We start from the raw sequence: 26,030 nt of genomic DNA, 5'->3' as shown, positions 1-26,030 counted from the left end.
AAATTAAGTTAAGTGACGTAATCATAAGGACGCAGTAATGTCTACTCTCTAACATGAGTGCGTCCTGAGGTAGCTTAATTATTTGCCAGTCTAAAAATGTTTTCACGTTTACATATTTTTTTGTAATTTAAAAAAAAAATCTCCCCTATTTAAACCTATACGTCTTACGAAACCAATTGTTTAATTCAGACTGCAAATAATATAGTCTTAACTTCTAGTCAGGCACGCCGCGGGAGACTATTTGTACGGGCGAGAGGAGTTGATGTTGAGTTGGCAGTTTGGTCCAAATATTTCCAGTGTTTTATCTACTTGCTTTTTTACTCAGTTAACATATGCGCGGACGGTTAAATGTTATAACATTTGTTTTTGCTACTTTGTAGTAGTGTATTAGTTTCACGCCGATTGCCAAAGTAACGTGGCGTCTCAGTGTCAGTAATTGAATAGAGACCAACACGGCAATGAGGAAAGGTACGTTCAGGCTTGTTTGCATTTTATATAATATTGTCCTTTTTTGAAGGTTATAATTAACGAACGCACTTTTATCTCCAGTTAACGTGGTCATTCTTGTGCTGCTTGCCGTGGCTTTCCTAATCATAATACAACGGAATCTTCTTAACCTCAGCGACTTCTTACACAAAGAAATCACACGTAGGTGCTGGCACAACATGGCCACCATTACACACACCTGCAAGTTAACACTGATCTATCTCCTCCAGATACTGGCGCCATTCTTCCTTTTGAAGCTGAATTATCTCCAGACTTGAGAGTGGACGTGGAGAGGACAGGCGACCAGATCCCTGTTGTCATCAGTGCTGCTGAGGAGAGGCTTGGTGCTGCTGTTGCTGTTATGAACAGCATCTACCACAACACCAAGGCCAATGTTGTCTTCACCATTGTCACCCTGAATGACACAGTGGAACACCTGAAGTAAGGCAGTAGGGCAGGTATACTTTGTGCAACCCATTGACAACCCCAACGCATGCTAACTTTGCGAAGACTTGATATTTTCTGAATTGGATTTTATTTGATCATTGTTGTCATTGCGTCATACTAAGAAATGCATCTCAGTACGATGTAGTGTAGTTCTAATAACAATTAATGCTGCAAGCAACATTAAAGGGACCCTCGCACCCCTGCCAATTCGGGGTTCATGCTGTCACGTCCTTCCCAATGCCGAGACCCACCACAAATACATTCAGAAAGATTGGTGCATGTGGAGGTGCAAGTTAATACTGTTATGATTTTCCACCACAACGATATTGTTGTCGATATTAACGGCTAGTCCAGGGGTGTCCAAATTTTTTGACATGGGGGGGCCGCATTGGGCTCAAAAAATTTGGCCGGGGGCCGAAAGCAGACTCCATGTAAAGTAAGTGTGTGTGTGTGTGTGTGTGTGTGTGTGTGTGTGTGTGTGTGTGTGTGTGTGTGTGTGTGGTGTGTGTGTGTGTGTGTGTGTGTGTGTGTGTGTGCGCGTGTGTGCGTGCGCGTGTATATATCAGTGGTGTGCCGTCAGGGCCAGGAAGGCCTTCTCTGCTGGCCTAACATAACCAGTTAGAGCAGGGGTGTCAAACTCATTTTAGATCGGGGGCCACATGGAGAAAAATCTACTCCCAAGTGGGCCGGACTGGTAAAATCACGGCACAATAATTTAAAATTAAAGACAACTTCAGATTGTTTTCTTTGTTTAAAAATATAACAAGCACATTCTGAAAATGTACAAATCATATTTTTTTTGCTTCTGTTTCCAGACCCTGGTGACTATATATATATAAAAAATATAAAAATATGATGATGTTGAACTCTGAGTGTAAACATAACTTGGCCCTAAAGAAATTAACTATTAACTGAAAAAACGCAAGAAGAAGTTATTAGGGATAAGAAGATTCTGGGTAAGTTATGTGATAAACAGGAGGGAAATGTTAGAATAATTATGTATATATTATCACACAACGCTTATTCTTAAGGGCCGTTGCTATAGTTATTATCAAATGTGCTGAAGTGGTATTTTCCTTTGTCTGTGCAAAGCTGGCAATCCAAAAGATTGCAAGCCAGTCTCGTGTCAGTGTCTGTGTCCAGGAATGGCCCACTGACTGCCAAGGCCGAACACCGCCGCCGTGACGCAGATAGAGCAGAGACAGGGCGATATGACAACTGCATTATTGTATAATTATATATTGTGTCTAACTGGAGCTGTCGAGATTACCCCCTTACCTCAGCGACAGCTTCAGTGATGTAACAAGGGACCTCCCAAATAAATAGAGGAAGCACGTGGGCTGGACATTTAGAACGTAGTTTGGATCTGTAACTAGAGTACAGCCCAAAAAACGTGTCTCCTCAATTGAGCCAAATTTAACTCTGTCTCTGCATGATTCCTTGCTTCTCGTCTGTTTGATAGATGTCATCAGTGTTTGAACCTGACACATGTTGCGGTTCGTAGTATTCTATCTTTATTTGTCGTTATTTATATTTTCTGAATAAATTATGTGATAATGTTCATCAGTCAACTCTTTGGTGTTAAATTTCAATCTATCAAGATAAAAATAATAATATAAAAATCTAATTACAGTATGTTATTTATGTAGTTTGATCATTTTCCTCGACTGGTGTACTAACATTGTGTGGTTTATTTTGTCCATATGTAGCATCATCTACAAAGATACAAAGAATTGCTATTGTGACATCCAGTGGACACATTGAGAACAGCTGTTTTTTTCGTTCAAAAATTTCAGGTTCATTTTTATACTTAGCAAATTCATCCCGCGGGCCGGATGAAACCTGCTTGCGGGCCTGATCCGGCCCTCGGGCCGTAAGTTTGACACCCCTGAGTTAGAGTGTCCGCCCTGAGATCGGTAGGTCGTGAGTTTAAACCCCGGCCGAGTCATACCAAAGACTGTAAAAATGGGTCCCATTATCTCCCTGCTTGGCACTCAGCATCAAGGGTTGGAATTGGGGGTTAAATCTCCAAAAGGATTCCCGGACGTGGCCACCGCTGCTGCTCACTGCTCCCCTCACCTCCCAGGGGGTGAACAAGGGGATGGGTCAAATGCAGGGGATAATCTCACCACACCTAGTTAAGTGAAGTGAATTATATTTATATCGCGCTTTTCTCTAGTGACTCAAAGCGCTTTACATAGTGAAACCCAATATCTAAGTTACATTTAAACCAGTGTGGGTGGCACTGGTGACACTACTGGGTAAAGTGTCTTGCCCAAGGACACAACGGCAGTGACTAGGATGGCGGAAGCAGGGATTGAACCTCCAACCCTCAAGTTGCTGGCACGGCCGCTCTACCAACCGAGCTATACCGCCCCGCCCCCTAGTGTGTGTGTGACAATCATTAAAAAGAAAGAAATCATGATTATAATTCAAGAAAGTCTTTTTTTTTTACTTTCCCTAAATATCCTAAAGTACTCATATTCTCTTCATGTCATGTTATGCTCCTTCCAGTGCTGTTGTTTTTGGGTTATAGAGTTTTTATCCAATCAGCATTCAGCTAGCTTATGTTGTTTGTACGAAATCTGCCTGAGGCCTTCAGGATCAACAATGCGGTGCACTTTAAGTGAATGGACACAAACATTTGACAGACATTTGCGATAGCCAATCAGATCACGAATTGTTGTCAGTAAGGCCTTCTAGCTGTCCTAAGGCAGATATCTATTGTGATGTTATGAGCTAGGTAACATAAGAACTCCATTACCCAGCATGCGACAGTAGTGAAGAGCATGCACAGTAGCCCCGTTTAGCCACGCCGGCAGCAGGATGTTTTTGATGAGCACCCTGTGGAGTAAACTTTAAGAACTCAGCCAACACGCCTCATCTGCATCTGTTATGATTAGACAAGACAACAGATATATTTGCAAGGTCATTTTCAAGAAGGCTATTTAAAGAGAAACTACGTCTTGTGAGACGATGTCGGCCAAGCTCGTACAAATTGTGAGTTCAGATATTTTATTTCTTTATTTTTTCACGTTTAATATGTTTTTTGCAATTTTAATTTTGACAGTACCACATAAGATATGTTTTAATTGCTGGTGCGGGTTTATACATTCTTAAATGCGCCAGAAAATAACCCGTTTTGTACACTGTTGGTGGTGATTCAATGCTCAGTAGTGCGCAAATGTGTTTCTGTATAGTATTTCTCCAGCAATGGTCATGTGGTGACATAAATGATGGTATTTTGAGAGGTAATCATTGGACACAGGACATCACTGAAGGCCTAGGTGGGAAACGCACGGCCCGCCACCAATATAAATATAATTTGTGTGTGTACATACACTACCGTTCAAAAGTTTGGGGTCACCCAAACAATTTTGTGGAATAGCCTTCATTTCTAAGAACAAGAATAGACTGTCGAGTTTCAGATGAAAGTTCTCTTTTTCTGGCCATTTTGAGCGTTTAATTGACCCCACAAATGTGATGCTCCAGAAACTCAATCTGCTCAAAGGAAGGTCAGTTTTGTAGCTTCTGTAACGAGCTAAACTGTTTTAAGATGTGTGAACATGATTGCACAAGGGTTTTCTAATCATCAATTAGCCTTCTGAGCCAATGAGCAAACACATTGTACCATTAGAACACTGGAGTGATAGTTGCTGGAAATGGGCCTCTATACATCTATGTAGATATTGCACCATAAACCAGACATTTGCAGCTACAATAGTCATTTACCACATTAGCAATGTATAGAGTGTATTTCTTTAAAGTTAAGACTAGTTTAAAGTTATCTTCATTGAAAAGTACAGTGCTTTTCCTTCAAAAATAAGGACATTTCAATGTGACCCCAAACTTTTGAACGGTAGTGTATATAGTTAATATAATGAATATAAAATATATATAATTGAATATTACAAGTTTGTGAGAGTTCAACTCCTACCTTGTTTAAGTTTTGTAATCGATCAGAAATATCAAGCAGTTAAAATGCGCCAAACATGGATAAGTGTGGAGAAAGTGTTTTACATGTTTGCCATCATGCACTCTAATAGATTCAAATGGGTGTACTTTTGAAATTGTTATGGTGTTTGGTAATTTTTCATAAAATCCACAAAGTTTAGTGAGCAGGTTGTTTTTTAAGTGTGACCATGTGTGTTGACTTTTTGTGTTGGTTGCATTGTGTGTTGGTTGTCGTTAAAGGTTGTTTGGATTGCATCATATACGTAAATGCTGTGCTATTAAATCAAAGAGCATTTATGGGTCATTGATTTACTTACATTGTCCATAAGATGGCAGCAAATCTGCAGCATTTGGAAACTGCCTGGTATTTCAGATTAATTTGAAAGCTCTCCCAGGCCTAATTGAGGACGCTGGTGGGCCATAGTTTGACTAGTCATTATCAGACCCCAACCTTAAAGCCTCTTTTGGAAGGAGATCTGATCATTTAAAGTGAAGTAATGATAGTTGATGCAGTAGGCAAAATTTGTTCACAATTTATCATCGCCCATCAGTTTAGTATCTGTCATCTAAAGTGAAGTAATGACAGTTTAATTGGTGATGGTGAGCAGCAGTTGTCGCCACCAGAGTCCGCCCACCACAAATGTGTACCAATAGGTAGTGACCCAGCTGGCACTTCAGGGTGTCATCATCTTCATTTGAACCAATTATGATCAAAATCTGAACTTTTGGAGCTGAGTTATAAATGTTAAAAGTTTTGTGGCGAACCATTAGTTGAAAGTTTGGCGCCTTGCCACGCCCACATCCCACGGCATAGGCAAAATTCCTTCGCAATTCAGCATCGCCCATTTGTCTAGTCTCCGTCATTTTAACCGCGACTCATTTGTTCAACGCCCCAGGGAGCAGTTTGTTAAAGCACGACCCCTGCTTTTGGCCTAAAAATGGCAGACAGACACCAAGATGTTGTTTTTAAATATGGGTTCTTGGGACGTCTCCAGGGATTTTTGTGACAATATGTGAATCTGCTGGCAGGGGCTCATTTTTTCAATTTGGAAACTTCGTCTTCCTGAACACCACAATGTAAAATTATATCGCCAGACCTGATGCACTGAAAATTTGGTGAGTTTCCGTGCATGTCAAGGACCTCATAAAGGCGTTGAAACGTATAGAAGAATAAACGCAAAGGCCCTAATTGTATTACTGAAAATTCATACCATTTTAACGTGAAATACAGTGACTAGCATGGTAAAGGCAGAATCACACATACAGCCCATCAGAGAAGACACCTTTTTAATTTGGGATTGTTTATCACCAGGGCGTGGCTGAGTGTTCCCAGACTACAACACATCAAATACAAGATGGTTGTCTTCAAGCCTGAGCTGCTCATTGGGAAGGTAGCTACAGACCCTCAGCTGGCGGATACTACCAAACCGGTGAGGGTGTTCATCCTACACACTCCATCCGTAAACTTTTTTGCAACCTTGGCTCACATCTTGTATTTTTTAGTTGACTTTTGCCAGATATTATTTGCCTTCATACCTGCCTGAGGCGGAGAAAACCATCTATTTGGACGATGACATCATCGTGCAAGGTGAGACACGAATATGAACGTATTGTGTGAATGTCCAGGCATTCACACAAATACAATTCTACACCATAAAATCATTAATTATTATTATTATTATTGTGTGAATTTTCCAAGCATTCAAACAAATACAATTCTACACCAAAAATTATTTATTATTATTATTATTGGGTGAATGTCCAAGCATTCACATAATGATTTTTTTAAGTATAGAATTGTATTTATTTATTATTATTATTATTATTATTATTATTATTATTATTATTATTATTGTGTGAATGTCAAAGCATTCACATAAATACAATTCTAAACCAAAAAAAATCATCTATTTATTATTATTATTGTGTGAATGTCTTGAAGACCTCCTCAATCCCACCAACACGTCTTCCTGTGAGGAAGCAGTGCCTGGGGAATCTGTGGTGGGCTCTCCTATTTCTGGGGCTGAGGTTGCTGAGGTAGTTAAAAAGCTCCTCGGTGGCAAGGCCCCGGGGGTGGATGAGATCCGCCCGGAGTTCCTTAAGGCTCTGGATGCTGTGGGGCTGTCTTGGTTGACAAGACTCTGCAGCATCGCGTGGACATCGGGGGCGGTGCCTCTGGATTGGCAGACCGGGGTGGTGGTTCCTCTCTTTAAGAAGGGGAACCGGAGGGTGTGTTCTAACTATCGTGGGATCACACTCCTCAGCCTTCCCGGTAAGGTCTATTCAGGTGTACTGGAGAGGAGGCTACGGCGGATAGTCGAACCTCGGATTCAGGAGGAACAGTGTGGTTTTCGTCCTGGTCGTGGAACTGTGGACCAGCTCTATACTCTCGGCAGAGTCCTTGAGGGTGTATGGGAGTTTGCCCAACCAGTCTACATGTGTTTTGTGGACTTGGAGAAGGCATTCGACCGTGTCCCTCGGGAAGTCCTGTGGGGAGTGCTCAGAGAGTATGGGGTATCGGACTGTCTGATTGTGGGGGTCCGCTCCCTGTATGATCAGTGCCAGAGCTTGGTCCGCATTGCCGGCAGTAAGTCGGACACGTTTCCAGTGAGGGTTGGACTCCGCCAAGGCTGCCCTTAGTCACCGATTCTGTTCATAACTTTTATGGACAGAATTTCTAGGCGCAGTCAAGGCGCTGAGGGCATCTGGTTTGGTGGCTGCAGGATTAGGTCTCTGCTTTTTGCAGATGATGTGGTCCTGATGGCTTCATCTGGCCAGGATCTTCAGCTCTTACTGGATCGGTTCGCAGCTGAGTGTGAAGCGACTGGGATGAGAATCAGCACCTCCAAGTCCGAGTCCATGGTTCTCACCCGGAAAAGGGTGGAGAGCCATCTCCGGGTTGAATTTCCCCCATTGAAAATGAATGGACAATATACAAACTTCTCCATATCCCACATTTCTCAACCGATTTGAACCGTTCCAACATCCACACACTCCACTCACCTTGGACATTCAAGCAATTCAGTTCCGCTCACGTGTATCGGCGATTTAGCGATTTGCGCACATCGGGCGTTCATACGAAATTCCTACCGGATTTGCAAATTCTAGTTCCATGTGTTCTGCCAGTAAAACTGACCTGTCATTTTGCTTTCAGGGGATATTAAAGAGCTTTATGAAAGCAGTTTAAAATCTGGACATGCAGCAGCCTTCTCTGACGACTGCGATTCAGCTTCCGCTAAAGGCATCGTTCGAGGGGCGGGAAATCAGGTGGGAACCTCTTACCATACGTACAGTATTTACTGCTAGTCAGCATCAGTAGGCATGAGCCAATAATGACACAAATAATTTGTCTTTCGGCTAAGCTTATTGATATTATGGATTTGTATGTAACTATTAGTTGGCACATACAGAACACACGTGTAGGGTCATTGGAACACCTTGCAGGATGTGATGGGTACTTATCACATTTGAGCCAGTACGGTACCAATTCTCATACGTGGGAATCCAATCAATTACCGTAATTTCCGGACTATAAGCCGCACCTGACTATAAGCCGCACCAGCTAAATTTAGGGGAAAATACAGATTGCTCCATATATAAGCCGCACCCGACTATAAGCCGCAGGGTTTTGATGTGTAATTACCGTAGTATATAGGGGTTCCTGCTACCACGGAGGGGATTGTCGGGACAGAGATGACTGTTTGGGAACGCAAAGCGTCCCATTTATTAACAATAAATCTTTCAATCATTCAATCAAACTTTCACATCTTTGACATGGCGAACAGCATTCGTGCAGAGTACAAATAATACAACGGTGCAAAGTAATACAAAGTGCTTGCCTGTACGTTATCAAAATAACCAGCCTACCGGTATATGAAAAGTCAGTCTTTAATCATTGTGTCATCGTCTTCCTCCTGCGTACTAAAACCACCGAAATCCTCTTCGTCGGTGTCGGAGAAGAACAGGCCGTAAATAAGCCGCACCCTTGTATAAGCCGCAGGGACCAGAACGAGGGGAAAAAGTAGCGGCTTATAGTCCGGAAATTACGGTAATCCAATCGGTACCAATTTTTGGTGTGTGTTGATAAATGTTAATAAATATGTATATTAGATATTTGGCATTTTGACACATATCAATATTAGCTTTCTTCTATTGGTATTAGCCAATAATAATAAAAAACAACATTTTTTTTTACAATGCTGCATTATTTTATGTGGCCCGTTGCATTATCTTATGTGCTATGCAGCATTATCATGTCACATTATTTTATGTGATATGTCACATTATTTCATGTGATATGTCACATTATTTTATGTAATATGTCACATTATTTTATGTGATATGTCACATTATTTCATGTGTAATGTCACATTATTTTATGTGATATGCCACATTATTTTAAGTGGACAGCATCATTATTTTATGTGATATGTCACATTATTTCATGTGATATGTCACATTATTTCATGTGATATGTCACATTATTTTATGTGATATGTCACATTATTTTATGTGATATGCCACATTATTTTAAGTGGACAGCATCATTATTTTATGTGATATGTCACATTATTTCATGTGATATGTCACATTATTTTATGTGATATGCCACATTATTTTAAGTGGACAGCATCATTATGTTATGTGATATGCCGCATTATTTTATGTGGCCTGTTGAATTATTTTGTGACATGGCGCATTATTTTATGTGATATGCCGCATTATTTTAAGTGGGCCGCTTCATTATTTTATGTGAAGGGTCGCATTATTTTATGTGGCCCGTTGCATTATTTTGTGATATGGCGCATTATTTTAAGTGGCACGCTTCAATATTTTATGTGATAGACCATATTATTTTGTGTGGTATGCTACATTATTTTATGTGATATGCCACACTATTTTATGTGATAGGCCATTTTATTTGATGTTATATGTCACATTATTTTATGTGATATGTCACATTATTAATGTGATATGCTACATTATTTATGTGATAGGCCATATTATTTTATGTGATATGTCACATTATTTTATGTGATATGTCACATTATTAATGTGATATGCTACATTATTTTATGTGATAGGCCATATTATTTTATGTGATATGTCACATTATTTATGTGACATGCTACATTATTTTATGTGATAGGCCGTATTATTTTACGTGATATGTCACATTATTTATGTGACATGCTACATTATTTTATGTGATATGTCACATTATTTATGTGACATGCTACATTATTTTATGTGATAGGCCGTATTATTTTACGTGATATGTCACATTATTTATGTGACATGCTACATTATTTTATGTGATAGGCCGTATTTTACGGGGTGCATAATTTTTGTGGCCCACAAAAAAAGGCTTGAAATAATAAAGCACTTTCTGGCTGAATGTATTATTATTGTTTATAAATATATGTATATAATAATAATGTATATTATTATTTTAACATGTCCTGCATCCAATTGCATATGTTGCGGATACTTGAATATTGTCTGATCCTGCAACAGCAAAGCAAGTCATCCATCAATCTGTTAAGAAATTATAGTTATCAAAAAGTGTTTCTTGTGCAAATTAGGCTATCAAACATTTATATTCTTATATATTCACTGTTACACGCGGCCCCATGAGGGCAGCCATAATTGTGACTCGATAAAAACGAGTTTGACACACCCGCTGTAAGGTTTGTACTTGTCATGTGGTGGATGGTCCGAATATTAAAGGCCTACTGAAATGAATTTTTTTCATTTAAACGGGGATAGCAGATCCATTCTATGTGTCATACTTGATCATTTCGCGATATTGCCATATTTTTGCTGAAAGGATTTAGTATAGAACAACGATAAAGTTCGCAACTTTTGGTCTCTGATTAAAAAAAACCTTGCCCCTACCGGAAGTAGCGTGACGTAGTCAGTTGTTCGCTTCCTCATATTTTCCTATTGTTTTCAACGCAGCTAGAGCGATTCGGACCGAGAAAGTGACGATTACCCCCATTAATTTGAGCGAGGATGAAAGATTTGTGGATGAGGAACGTTAGAGTGACGGACTAGAATGCTGTGCAAAACATATCTTTTTTCGCTCTGACCGTAACTTAGGTACAAGCTGGCTCATTGGATTCCACACTCTCTCCTTTTTCTATTGTGGATCACGGATTTGTATTTTAAACCACCTCGGATACTATATCCTCTTGAAAATGAGAGTCGAGAACGCGAAATGGACATTCACAGTGACTTTTATCTCCACGACAATACATCGGCGAAGCTCTTTAGCTACTGAGCTAACGTGATAGCATCTGGCTCAAATGCAGATAGAAACAAAATAAATAAATCCCTTACTGGAAGGATAGACAGAAGATCAACAATACTATTAAACCATGTACATGTAACTACACGGTTAATAATTCTCAGCCTGGCAAAGCTTAACAATGCTGTTGCTAACGACGCTGAAGCTAACTTAGCAACTTAGCAACCGGACCTCACAGAGCTATGATAAAACATTAGCGCTCCACCTACACCAGCCAGCCCTCATCTGCTCATCAACACCCGTGCTCACCTGCGTTCCAGTGATCGACGGCGCGACGAAGGACTTCACCCGATCACAGATGCGGTTGGCGGCTAGCGTTGGCTAGCGCGTCTGCTATCCAAGTAAGTCCTCCTTGTTGTGTTGCTACAGCCAGCCGCTAATACACCAATCTCACCTACAACTTTCTTCTTTGCAGTCTCCATTGTTCATTAAACAAGTTGCAAAAGATTCACCAACACAGATGTCCATAATACTGTGGAATTATGAAATGAAAACAGAGCTTTTTTGTATTGTTTTCAATGGGGTACCGATACTCCTGTTTCACTGGCTACGTCACGCGCATACGTCATCATCCAAAGGCATTTTCAACCGGAAGTTTAGCGGGAAATTTAAAATTGCACTTTATAAGTTAACCTGGCCGTATTGGCATGTGTTGCAATGTTAAGATTTCATCATTGATATATAAACTATCAGACTGCGTGGTCGGTAGTAGTGGGTTTCAGTAGGCCTTTAAACAGCAACAAAAGTGAATTTAGTACAAAAGTTTTATTTACCCATAATCAAATGGTACACAGTTGGATTGAATTGCCCATGCAAACAGACAACGTCCTCCGGAGACGCTGGATGAACCGAGAATCATGCGAATCATACATAGACTTGGTCTCCTTGGCCATTTATCTGTTTCTCTCATGTGTCAAGCTCCTGTTGTTTTATTGTTTTATTCTGTAACCTCCTTGAATCCGTTAGCCATAACAAACAATCAAAACATTTTGTAGAATGGTCAGACCAACCATATATTCAACTCTCACCCACATATGCTCCTTCAATGGCACAAAATAGAAAAAAAAGAAACGAGCAGACATTCTTAATGCTTTTCGACCTCGTTCTCTTTTCGGACTTCGACAGACACAAAATATGGTTCAAAAGGTCAGAAATTCCAATACATACCCCTCTTCCAGGGTTTTAGAACCCTGGACCATACAGATTTCTGACCTAGGCCACTTCCTTACAAAATCTCTACCACAGATAGAGGCGAAAACCCCAATGTTGTTATGCGGGGCGAAATTCCTCTATGACCCTCACCGAGCGATCGCCGTTATCAGCCTGCAGTAAAATCGTATCACAGAACACAATTAGTGGCCTCACCTTTGATTAGTCTTAGACTTTGTTACATTAGTTCATGGTAGTGCAGGATAAAAAGCAATAAGGTGCAAATATAAATAACTAAATAAGTTTGGTGGAGAAGGAGATCCACTCACACAGTCTGGCTCTGTCTCTCTTTGGGGTGTGGCTCTGTCCATTGGGCAGGCTGTGCAGTGACATGTGCGCGCTGGCCGCTTTGGGGAAGGCTGAGGTAGAGTTGGAGCTGTTGGTGCTCAAGTCCAGGCCCTCGGCTTGCTTCAAGGCCTCCTCGCCGCTCGGCACCCCCGACACCTCCTTCCACAGCTGCTGGAGGTCCGACGGACACATCGTGGCTGGCAACCTTAGTCGTTCTCGTCATCGCTGGCAAGGTGTTTTCTCTCTTCTGAGGTTCCTCCCAGTCAGGTATCGGGTGTTGTCTGGGATCCGACTTTGACCCTGACCCTCTCGGCGGGTGGAAGGGAATCTGGAGTGGCGGGCTGTCATCCTCGAATCTGCACAGAAGAACTGGCACACAAATTCTGCATTTTGTAAAATTACCATTTTGGTCTCACGCTGATTCCGCCTTCCAAGGGAGCTGCTGGTCCTGGGAAGGGCTGATCTGTATGTAGTTCATAGGGTGAACAATTCAAAAGCCGTAAAAACAGTTTTATTCAGGGACATTCGAATGATCATTAACGCTAATGGCAACATGTCAATCAAATTCAATTTGGTCTGTGCACAGATTCTAGCCAATTTGTTTTGATTTTCTGGTTCATCCTTTCAACCTTACCTTGTGACTGAGGATGATAACCTGCTTTCTTAAAATGGGTGCCGTTTGACCTAGTCTTTTTTGGGGAAACCATGTCGGGGTATTAGATCATTTACAAGTCATTTAATTACTGAATTGGCATCCTCCTTTGAGGTTGGGGTTGCTTCCGCCAACCACTGTAATTGTCAACACAAGTCATTACGTACCTTTTTCCTTGTACCGGATTGATCATATCAATTAAATAAAAACCTTGACACGCTCAAACTTGACACAATCCAAACTCACCTCCTCCCCCCTCTGTCCCTGAAAAAGTGACAGTGTTAGTCGTAGTAGTAGTAGTAATAGTAGTAGTAGTAGTAGCACTTTCAGAAACATCCAAGAAAAAGAAAAGGCAGCTGATAGTCAAGCGCAGCAAGAGCAGAGGCGGAGGACAGGTCATGTTTGAGGTCAATGTTTGCTTTTGCAATAGTAATTTGATATTTTGCAACACCTAGTGAATTATTGTGGCCACAATAATTCACTAAGTAGTTGTATTTAATTGAGTCTATATATGATAGGACAATGCACAGAAACATTAAGTTCAAAGACAGATATGTTCTGTACCAGATTATATCTAAATAGCTACTTTCCATCTTCAGTCCCTGGCTACCTGAATTAAAGGAATACAAAAATCATGCAATAAAATTATGACAATAATTAATCATAATTAATAATGTATATATATTAATAATAATTAATAATTAATCAATAAATAATCATACTATAGCATGTAATCAAATTAAGAAAAGTCATAAAATGCCCTTTCATTGACACATACTTAATATACAATACAACCACACCTTATTTACATCATCCTACAAAGACAATACATGCTCTTGTTCACATCTGTCATCATTTGTAAAAACAACCATGATTTTAACAGCCATACCTCACAATTTACAACAAAAATGCTCTCATTGATAAATATAATACACATTAAGTTGATATGTCAAACATAATGCCCACCTTAGTGACCGTGTGAGCAGCTTTGATTGCTCCAAAGCCACTTTTTAACTTAAATTTTTCTATTCCTTTGGATATAACGGGGAGAAGGCTAATTGGTCTGTACTTGTTGATGTCTTGTTTATTTCCTGCTTTATGGATTGGGATGTTAGTAGCCGTTTTCAACGTGGTAGGGAAAGTGTTTTCTGTTATTGATTTATTTATCAATGTTGTTATAGGAGCAGTAAGACTATCTTTATACGTTTTTAGGAAGAAAGTGTCCAGACCGTATATATCTCTATATCGTGAGTTTGATAATGCAGGGAGGATTTTGTTTACCTTTGTTTCATTTGTTGATTCTAAAATTAGTCTATCCTGAATAAATGGCAATTCTTTGCACTGATTTTGAGGGAATTTTTTTATTCAGGGTTTGTACAGACTGGATGAAATGTTCATTAAAATGATTACTTATGTCCAGACTGTCTGTGATAGTATCGCCATTGATATTTAATGTTATAGTGTTGTTTCTTGTTTGCTCTCTTCCAGTGAGTTTATCAATGGTTTTCCATAACTGTCTAATGTTCCCTTTTGCAGCTTTGATTAATTCTAAGTGAAAGTCAGCCCTAGACTTCCGCATAAGCATTGTAACTTTGTTCCTCAAAACTTTTAAAATCATACGATCTGTATTTAGACCTGTTTTAATGGCTCTTTTGAGAGCTGAGTCCCGATTTTTCATTAGAATCCAAATTGTTTAATTAATACAAGGTATTTTTATTTTAGCACTTTTCTTTCTGGGTTTTGTTTTAGTGTATTTACAGATGATCTCTTTGATTTTTGTCATCCAAATGTAATTCTAGTAGGGCTGCTTATCATTTGTGTCATGTAAAAGCCGTTTATAATATCCTTAAGTTTCTTTCTACGCAATTTATTTAACCAGTCCAGATTAACAACCCCCATAACGATCAATTCTTTCATACTGTGCCTTTTGAGGATGTCTGAAAATGAATTGAGAAAAGTGTCTTTTAAGGCTGAAACGACGCGTCGACGTAGTCGACGTCATCGGTTACGTAAATACGTCGACGCCGTTTTTGTGCGTCGACGCGTCGCATATTTACGTCACACTACCGTCATGGCGGACCGCAAAGCAGACGATCAAAGCAGACGATGCGAGCGGTGCAAGCGAGGGGGGAAAAGCATGCCAAAAGTGGTCAAAAGTGTGGGAGTATTTCAATAAACGGCCTAATAATGTTGTTGTATGCACACTGTGTCGAGCGGAAATGGCCTATCATAGCAGCACAACGTCAATGAACGAACATTTGAAAAGAAAACCATCAACTAGTCAATCGTCCGCGCGAGCATACGTTGTCATCATTACACAAAAACATGACTGTGTCATTTGTATCTGCTAGGGGTGTAACGGTACGTGTTTTGTATTGAACCGTTTCGGTACGGGGCTTTCGGTTCGGCACGGGGGTGTACCGAACGAGTTTCTAAGCTAAAGCTAACTTTAGCTGCTAAAGTCTTAACAAGCTGCTTCGCTCCTCTGCGTCTGTCTCAGCACGCAGCATTGTCCCACCCACACAACCATCTGATTGGTACGCACGCAGCATTGTCCCACCCACACAACCATCTGATTGGTACACACGCAGCATTGTCCCACCCACACAACCATCTGATTGGTACACACGAAGCATTATCAGCCAATCAGCAGTGCGTATTCAGAGCGCATGTAGTCAGCGCTTCAGCGTGGAGCAGATAGGTGTTTAGCAGGTGAGCATCAGGCAGCGGACTCTCCCCAAATGATAATAAACACCTCCCAGTCAACTACTAGTAACATCACTATGAGCCCGTTGACCTTCTAGAAATATAAACTGCAGCTCAGCTCACTCGCAGTCCTGGCTTGAGGTGAAGGCTAATTACCTCTCAGTTCCAGCCACATCGACCCCTTCTGAGCGCCTATTTTCAGCTGCTGGGAATATTGTAAACAAGAAAAGAACCAAAGCATGTAGACATGCTAACCTTTCTTCATTGCAACTGTTAGTCACTCACTGGAATGAGTAGAATTGGTTATTGTGTACTGTGTTGGACTGGATGTTTATTTTCTACATTTTAAAAGCAATACTTAATGTTTACAGTGCTCCAGAATATTTAGATTGGCACTTTTTTGTATTGGATGTTTATCTTTATTTTTGCACATTTTAGCAAATAAGCAATACTTTCACTTTTGTTGAAATGTTTACACTGTTGTTACAGAATATTTCGTTTTGCACTTTTTTGTATTGGATGTTTATCTTTATTTTTGCACATTTTAAAGCAAAATAAGCAATACTTTTACTTTTGAAATGCTTATACTATTGCAGAATATTAAGATTTGCACTGGATGTTGACTTTTATATTTGCACATTAAAAAGCAAATAAGCTACTTTTAATTTTGTTAAATGTTAAAAGTTTTAAATGTTTACATTGTTACAGAATATTTAGTCATGTTGTTGTCAATGTTGACTGAGTGGCCATACTTCTTTTTTTTTGTAAATAAAAGCCATGCCTTTTGAAAAAACGGGCCTACATTTATTTTTTCATCTTCATTTTGAATAAAAAAAATAATCGGTAAAAGGAAAAATAATCTATAGATTAATCGAAAAAAATAATCTATAGATTAACCGATTAATCGAAAAAAATAATCTATAGATTAATCGATAGAAAAATAATCGTTAGCTGCAGCCTTAGTGTCTTTAGCTGTGGTTGATTGGTATGCTACAATTACCTTGAAACACATTTCTGAAGAAAATGTGATTTTAATTCCAACACACTCAATATGATCTACTGGGAGGGTTATTTGTTCACTTTTCATGTTTACCCTTACATAAATCATACTCCTCCCCCCTTTGTCACTTGATCTGTTTTTTAATTGTAATCTTGTACCCGGGACATTAATTAGAACAAAAAGTGTTGTGGGTTTTAACCATGTCTCCGATAGACAAAGGTACCCCAGATTAGAGTCTGACAGTAAATGCTGGACTTATTCAGTATGGTTCCTGTTGTAGAAAGTTTAATGATGCGGACACGTTTGTTACTGAATACTTTCTATCAGACTTCTGTCTCTAAGCGACTTAATAAGCAACTATAATTATTTGATATGCTTAAATGTGTTGTTTTAGCTCAGCTGTTGTGTAGCTGCTAGCTCCTCGCAGCCTACAGCAGGAGTGTCCAAATTGCAGCCCACAGCCATGTTTTTAACAGACAACCGAAACAATTGAAAATGTGGTATTTGCGTGTTGGTTCAATCAGCGGCAGCTACGCCCTGTTTTATCATTCGACCTAAGTCTTTGGTTTTGTAGGCGGGACAGAGGGCAAGGGAACAATGTGGGACAGCAATTGTCCATCTTATACCATGCTAATTGTTGTAAGGATAGTTCACATGAGCGGCCATACCTTGAGTTCCAACATATATAGGAGTCAAAGGGCTCCTATTATGAGTTGTCTAATTGGTGATCATACATGTGGCGGTGCACACGGACGCACCTCAGTCAGCCAGGGCTTTCACTGATAGGACAGTTCGAGCAGTCCTTGTCTTTCACTCGCTCCCGGGAGGAGGTGTACCCAGTAGATGTCAGCAGATGTCATGCTGTCAGGCAACACCAGGAAGGTTCCTTCTGTGTGATATTGAATGTCAGGGTACAGTTTGTAAAGCAGGTCATTACCAAGCAGGCAAGGTGTGTGCAGGTCGACCACAAAGGGATGCTTCAATGATTGTGTGGCACCAGTGTCAATCATGAACTGATAACATTGTCCGTTGACACTTAGGTCTAGCAGGGGCCTGTTTGTATCTCCTGTTGTTTGTCCTGCTTTGGGCGTCCTCTGTCTCACCTGTATGATGTTCTGGCTGCAAATCGGAGCTTGTCTTGTTTAGAGAAGTTGGCACAGTCACATGACCAGTCACCCGGCTGCAAAACAGTTTCCACCCTGGCTTGACCTAGGATAACCGCGACCACCACCCGAGTCCGACTGTCTGGTTTCACGTTTGTTGAGGTTTCTTTCCTCCATCTGCTGGAGCTCAAAACACGTACACCCATTGTTGAATATACTTTAGCTGATTTTTGACCTCACGGTTCTTTTGACATTTAGTTTCAGCGATCTGTAATTTAAGGAGTTGTTTCCTTGCTGCTCTGTCACAGCCTTGTCGTTATCTTCTTGCTTAGTCCAATTCTGCATATCACGTTTAAAATCACAGCATTAATTGTCCCAGTAAATGTTAATCAATACCCCTAATTCAAAGATTATACGTACTACTTCATGTATATTTAAGTAATATTTTAAATCAACTAAAGATTATCTATAAGTTAATTAAACTATCATTTGTGTTGGTTCGAGCATGCTGTCATGCTACACTTCACTTGTGCACTCTGACTTCCTGTCGTGCGTGATATTCTACAGAATAAAAGCGTGCATTTATTCTCGTTCCTCCACCTGCTCATTCAAACCAGTCACAACACACACAGACAGTGTTGGGCTCCAGTCATTTTGATAGCGTGGCACACACACAAGGTCGTGTGTGTGCGTGAGTGCACATTCCAAATTATATGGCGAACCACAGCAGACATTTTCCTCACATCTTATCTCAATACCCCCATAAATGGTAAAACTATGGCATAAGAGGTGTTTCACAACAGTGGTTAAGTAGTTATTTAAGTAATCGATCTATATATATGGAAATTAACAAGACTAAATCACAGCCAAGAAGAGTAACTTGTGGGGTTCCACAAGCCTCGTTATTGGGACCTAAGTTATTTATACTTTATTTAAATATGTGTTCAGTATCTACTAAATTAAAATGTATTACGTTTGCAGATGATACAAATGTATATTGTTCAGGATAAGACTTGAAACCGCATATTGAATATATAAAGGGAAAAATATCCAAATCCATTGCTATTCTGTATAAAGTAAGACACATGCTGAATAAGAAATGTCTGCATATGTTATATTATTCTTTTATTTTTCCATATTTAACATATTGTGTTGAAGTTTGGGGAAATGTTTATGGAACAAATATAGACCCAATGCTTAAACTTTAAAAAATCATTAGAATAATACACAAAGCGTGCTACTATGAACCTACCAATCCATTATTTATAAGTTATAATGTGTTAAAATGTTCAGATATTCTGTTTTTTAAAAACAATGGAAATTATGTTTTAAGTAAAGAACAGCCTTCCAGCTTGTATTCTTAGCTTATTTACATTAAGAGGAGAAAACTATAATTTACGGGGATATTGATTTCTGAAATAGGTAAAGTAAGAACAATTATAAAATACAAATGTTTTTTAGCTTTAGGAGTTAAATGGTGAAATAAACGTATTTCATTCATTCATTAATTATCTGTCGCACTCATAGTTTATTCCATTTTGCATCTAATTATTCCTATTGATTTCTTCCCATTTCACTCAAACAACCAACCAAACAAACAAACAGACAAACTTGCAGCGAACCACCACCAACAGCATACACACACGAATACCATTTACGAATACCTTCATTTGTCACTTTCTCATCTTTCCTTCAACTTGCTTTTTCCTTTACAAACCACATCCTGTATCCATCTTTTCCTTACACTTCATACAATGTTTCTATTTCTATTCTCTCCTAGAAACCATTCACGTAAGGTTATAAACATCCATTCTCTTCACCTTCCTTTCAAACCTCTCTCTCTCTCTCTCTCTCTCTCTCTCTCTCTCTCTCTCTCTCTCTCTCTCTCACAATAAAAACACATCAATCCAAAATAAATCAGTCTTATTAAATACAACAGGGTCAACAACAATCCAAAACCATATAATGTCATGCGTCTTTCTTTATCTCTTAACAGTTATTCCTCTTTCATAATCTGACGCTATTGCTAATCCGAGCACAGTTCATGACGTCTCGTCCTTGTAAACACTGGACAGACTGCTTATCTTGCAGACATTTATTTCCATTTAGTTTTATTCTCTACATGTAATTCTACATGCTTCAGTGTCACATAGAACTTTGCTTCCTTTGTTATTTATTTCAATTATTATTTCTGGTTTACTTGCTGTCTGTTTACTTAAGTTCTCATAACTTAGTATGTCCTCTGATTAGAATTTGTTTAACGCTGCTCTACGTTTTGTTATGACTGGAGCGCTGAGTGTGGCGACTTTTGTCTGTACTTCTTCCTCACCTGCGACTCAGACTCCATGATTTACACAGGTGTGACTATAAACGTTGACAATATATGATTAATACCAGTTACAGAGATAAAAGTTAAGAATGTTTTAGAATATAAATTTTTATTTTATTTTATCGTGATTATTCTTAAAATAATTAAAATTTCAATATATTTAAATAATCAATTTACCTTTATCAAATTTAAATTCAATTTGATTGAATTTACTTATTTAACTTTATTTAATGTATTTGCTATATAAATATTTATTCAAAGCTACCCAAATGTATTTATTGATATTTACATTTTTATTTATTTATGTATCTTTTATTTTACTTATTATCAAAACTCTCTTCAGACTGAGTACAGCTGTCCTCACATTTTGTAATGCCAAGCTAAATGCTAACCTAGCCTTACTAGGCCTCAGTAAGCTAATGTTTTGCTAACCTAGCTCAATGCTAAATTAATCCTATGCTAATCTAATTTATGCTATGCTATGCTAACCTATGCTATGCTAACAGTGACACACCTCTCCGGCCCACGTCTAACGTGCAGCACGTCACACAGCCTCGTCACACGCCCTCGTCACAACGACACACCTTATCTCAAAATGTCTCCTAACAGAGCCTCCTCTTCTTCTTACTGCGTCACACGCGCACAAAAAAATCAACAAAGAGCGAGCCTTTCTTTTTGTAATCAAAATCTCAGATACTTTTTACACAACTGTAATATCGCACAGTCACAATCACACCCAGAAGCACAGCTGTATTATATCTAAACTTAATAATAATAAACAACATTTATCATTCACTCTGAGCTGGACGCAATGGCTTGGGAGAGAGAAGTCTGGGCTTCCCTGCTTAGGCTGCTGCCCCCGCGACCCGACCTCCGATAAGCGGAAGAAGATAAATAGATGGATGGATCATTCACTCATATGATTTCCGAACATAAACTTTGTCTATCTTCTCATAAACACACACATTTTGGACAATTTCCAAACTTTTACAGATTAGCAGGGATGTGAGAGAAAGCGTGAAGGGGGGGGGGATGCGGGAGTGTGGGAGTAATGATTACCTTTCAAGGTAATGAAACAGATCAGAACCGAAAGTTCATACATAAGTGTTATTAAAATACGTATATATATAAATGTACCAACAAAAACTGAATCACTCCACATCCAACACACTTTTCAACATTCACCAATATACACACACATTAACAATATAATACCCACCCCAATGTCCGGACAGTATAAACAATTATACACGCGTGCTTTTTGTGGAACGGCCGTCTCATAACACGAACACAGGTCCCTTCTTACTCATAAAACGGCGATTGACCCGTCCAGCGGAGCAGACCCTGCTTTACCACCCTGACCAACACGGCAACAGCCTAAAGGCACCGTAGAGTCACTGGTAATCAGCCAACAATTCTACAGTCATCATGTTTGGTCAGTTCCATACAGTTTCACCAAGTTTCACCAAAGCTCTACCGTATGGAGCCCGATCTCCATCTGTCTAACTGCAGCACATTAATAAGAATGTCGTGACAGCTCAGTCGATCTCCTTTACCGGAGTCACTGAAAAGGTCACTTAAAATGAGGCCTTTCTACCGCTGCAGTTCCACAAAGACAGATGCGTCGCACATTCACAAACGTAACAATTTTTTCTTTATAGTCGAATGTACCACCAGTTAGTTAAACATGCCTTTCCAAAATTTGATAATCTGATGTACTTGCAGAAGAAGACCCCCTCTGCCGACATTGCCAGAGGGGGAAGAGGTTAAAAAATGTATTTGCCTCAAATCGTTTGTGCTTGACACTCCTGAACCACCACAATTCTATTAACAGTTCCCCTTATTGTTAAAACAAGAAATCACAAGTTTTCCAACAAACACACAGACAATATAATCACATATATAACAACCCAATCCAACCATAACATACCCCATTCCAGGTTGTTTTTGGAGAACCTGGCTAGACCTATCTTTTATCAAAAACAGGTTCAACAATTAGTCATCATCTCCAGACAGACAGCTTTTACACATTAAGCAAAATTGCTTACCTTTAGATGCGCACGTGCAAATCTTTGTCTGCCTAGAGAGAGACCGGGAGTGGATGTCGATCTGCAGCGTTCTAGACCATCCTGTTCGTGACGCCAATTTTATGTGGTGGATGGTCCGAATCTTAAACAGCAACAAAAGTGAATTGAGTACAAAAGTTTTATTTACCCATAATCAAATGGTACACAGTTGGATTGAATTGCCCATGCAAACACACAACGTCCTCCGGAGACGCTGGATGAATCGAGAATCATGCGAATCATGAACAGGCTTGGTCTACTTGGCCATTTATCTGTTTCTCTCATGGGTCAAGGTCCTGTTGTTTTGGACCTGTTTATTCTGCAACCTCCTTGAATCCTTTAGCCATAACAAACAATCAAAACATTTTGTAGAATGGTCAGACCAACCATATATTCAACTCTCACCCACATATGCTCCTTCAATGGTACAGAATAGAAAAAAAAGAAACGAGCAGACATTCTTAATGCTTTTCGACCTCGTTCTCTTTTCGGACTTCGACAGACACAAAATATGGTTCAAAAGGTCAGAAATTCCACTACAGTCACACACTTGCTTAAAAATTTGGATGTGTTGAAATTGCCATGCAAAACTGCTAATGCTAATCGTTAGCATGCATGTTTGTAGCAAATCCTATTAGCATCAAGCTAGCACGTTTGAAAGAGGAGCCTTACTGTACGTTGGAGCGTTTTCTAACAGGCGTACTTGCTTTGTCAGCATGGAAAATTGTAATATTACCAAGAGCTGACCTTTGACCCCTGGATCAAGCGCAACAGAGTAGGCCTGGTTGGGGAAAGGAATCAAAGTGTTTTGGCCAAAAGGGGAAGAATGCAGATTGACAGTGTACACGATATGATTAGAAAAGAGGCCCTCTAACAGTGTGTTGTTTGGATTTAGAATAACTACATAGGTTTCCTGGACTTCAAGAAGGAGTCCATTAAGCAACTGGGGATGAGGGCCAACACCTGCTCCTTCAACCCGGGAGTCATGGTAGCCAACTTGACCGAGTGGAGGAACTTGAACATCAGTGGTCAGCTGGAGCACTGGATGCAGCTCAACATGCAGTCAGTAGCTCTCTCATTCACCACGCGGCACAGAAGCGGCCATCTTTCATGTTTCTGCCAGATTGGAGCATGTTTGCCTTCCCTTCTTCCCCCACAGAGAGGATCTGTACAGTAAAACACTGGCAGAGGGCATCAGCACTCCTCCTCTCCTCATAGTTTTTTACAAACGTCACTCCACACTTGACCCCATGTGGCACCTCAGGCACCTTGGTAAGTACACTTGGAAATCCTGGTGTGTGTGTGTGTGTGTGTGTGTGTGTGTGTGTGTGTGTGTGTGTGTGTGTGTGTGTGTGTGTGTGTGTGTGTGTGTGTGTGTGTGTGTGTGTGTGTGTGTGTGTGTGTGTGTGTGTGTGTGTGTGTGTGTGTGTGTGTGTGTGTGTGTGTGTGTGTGTGTGTGTGTGCATACATATATACACATAAATATATACATGTGTGTGTATATATATATGTATGTACACACACACACACACAGTCGTGGTCAAAAGTTTACATACATGTAAAGAACATAATGTCATGGCTATCTTGAGTTTCCAGTAATTTCTACAACTTTTATTTTTTTGTGATAGAGTGATTGGAGCACATACTTGTTGGTCACAAAAAACATTCATGAAGTTTGGTTCTTTTATGATTTTATTATGGGTCTACTGAAAATGTGACCAAATCTGCTGGGTCAAAAGTATACATACAGCAATGTTAATATTTGCTTACATGTCCCATGGCAAGTTTCACTGCAATAAGGTGCTTTTGGTAGCCATCCACAAGCTTCTGCTTGAATTTTTGACCACTCTTATTGACAAAATTGGTGCAGTTCAGCTAAATTTGTTGTTTTTTTTACATGGACTTGTTTCTTCAGCATTGTCCACATGTTCTCAATAGGGTTTAAGTCAGGACTTTGGGAAAGCCATTCTAAAACCTTAATTGTAGCCTGATTTTAACCATTCCTTTACCACTTTTGACGTGCGTTTGGGGTCATTGTCCTTATGGAACACCCAACTGCGCCCAAGATCCAACCTCCGAGCTGACGAGTTTAAGTCCATTTTAAAAGATTGAGAAACCAGTTCTCTTCGGCAATATACTTGCTTTTAAATTGAATTATTACTTAATAGTTTTAAAATATTGTTGACCTGTTGTGGTATGACTGCTGTTGTTCTGTTGTATTATCATGGTGTAATTATTATTGTAACTTTGTTTGTGCTGCCCTCTTTGTCAGGTCGCTCTTGAAAAAGAGATTTTAATCTCAATGAGTCTTTACCTGGTTAAATAAAGGAAATTGACTTGTTCAAGTCAATGATTCGTTTTTTCAGATCTGTCAAGTTCCTTTGACTTTTCCATTGTCGCGTTTGTAACCGAGTCTAATGACTGCATCACATGAGCCCTATTTAAATGGGCTCAGAGAAGTCAACAGGTGTCGTCAATCGTAATCACTCACATGAAGTTAAGAGGCCATGCCATGAAGCTCATTTGATTTGATTGTAACATTTCTACATCACCTAAATTGATAATGTATGTTGCTGTATGTATACTTTTGACCCAGCAGATTTGGTCACATTTTCAGTAGACTCATAATAAATTCATAAAAGAACCACATTTCATGAATGTTTTTTTGTGACCAACAAGTACATGTTTGAACGCGACTGTATATGTATATATATTAGTGTATATATTTACATTCTATATTAGCATATGCTGATTAAACGGGGGATTGTTTTTTAGTTTCCTTCGTCAGTTAATCAACAATAAAAAAATATTATTTTTAATATTTCATACTTTTAATCATGACAATGTTTTCCAGGCACTACAGGTGCTGGAAGCCGTTATTCGCCACAGTTTGTAAAAGCAGCCAAACTCCTCCACTGGAATGGCCACTACAAGCCTTGGGGGAGAGGCTCCTCCTTCACTGAGGTGTGGGACAAGTGGTTCATCCCAGACCCCACGGGAAAGTTTCATCCTGTCCGAAAACACCTGGGGGAGAAATAAGACAATGAAACACGCCTCTGTTGGGATATCTCAGGAGCACAAGTGCAGACGCTAAAACCTTCCCTTGCCATCATCATCCTGAGTATTAACTTGACAATAACCTCAAATCATTAACACAATGTCCTGTCAATACATTGTAGCATTATTTTTAAATTAATACGTCAGTCGTTGGCTTAAATTCTAACATCTTTAGGTAAGCCTCCTCTCAACATGTAGGATTATCTGATGCATTTGTTAGGGTTCATTTCTTTTTTACATATCAATTTGAAATTACCTCATTTCATTACTTCCTGTGGAAAGGTTGTCTTTTTAAATCAGTCATTTGTACCAGTCTTACGTTATAGTTTATTTCCCAGCTGTTACAATGTGGTTGTAATATTGACTTAAATATACAAACCACTAAAGCAAACACTTGCACAAATATTTCACACCGATGTAAAT

General features: G+C 39.5%; 1 protein-coding gene across 1 annotated transcript; it reads left to right on the top strand.

Moving 5' to 3' along the window:
* Positions 1 to 177: 177 nt before the first annotated feature.
* On the top strand, positions 178 to 26,030 carry glt8d1 (glycosyltransferase 8 domain containing 1). Its single transcript, XM_062054748.1, has 9 exons — positions 178 to 468; positions 550 to 648; positions 717 to 927; positions 6,200 to 6,317; positions 6,391 to 6,475; positions 8,042 to 8,154; positions 23,446 to 23,612; positions 23,710 to 23,822; positions 25,405 to 26,030. Exons 1-9 carry the CDS (start codon positions 459 to 461, stop codon positions 25,587 to 25,589), a joined length of 1,101 nt encoding a protein of 366 aa, XP_061910732.1. The 5' UTR covers positions 178 to 458; the 3' UTR covers positions 25,590 to 26,030.

Source organism: Entelurus aequoreus, linkage group LG01 (genome assembly GCF_033978785.1).
Source record: "Entelurus aequoreus isolate RoL-2023_Sb linkage group LG01, RoL_Eaeq_v1.1, whole genome shotgun sequence".
Lineage (NCBI taxonomy): Eukaryota > Metazoa > Chordata > Actinopteri > Syngnathiformes > Syngnathidae > Entelurus > Entelurus aequoreus.
Note: the sequence above shows the minus strand (reverse complement) of the source record. Positions and strands in the feature narration are given on the sequence as shown.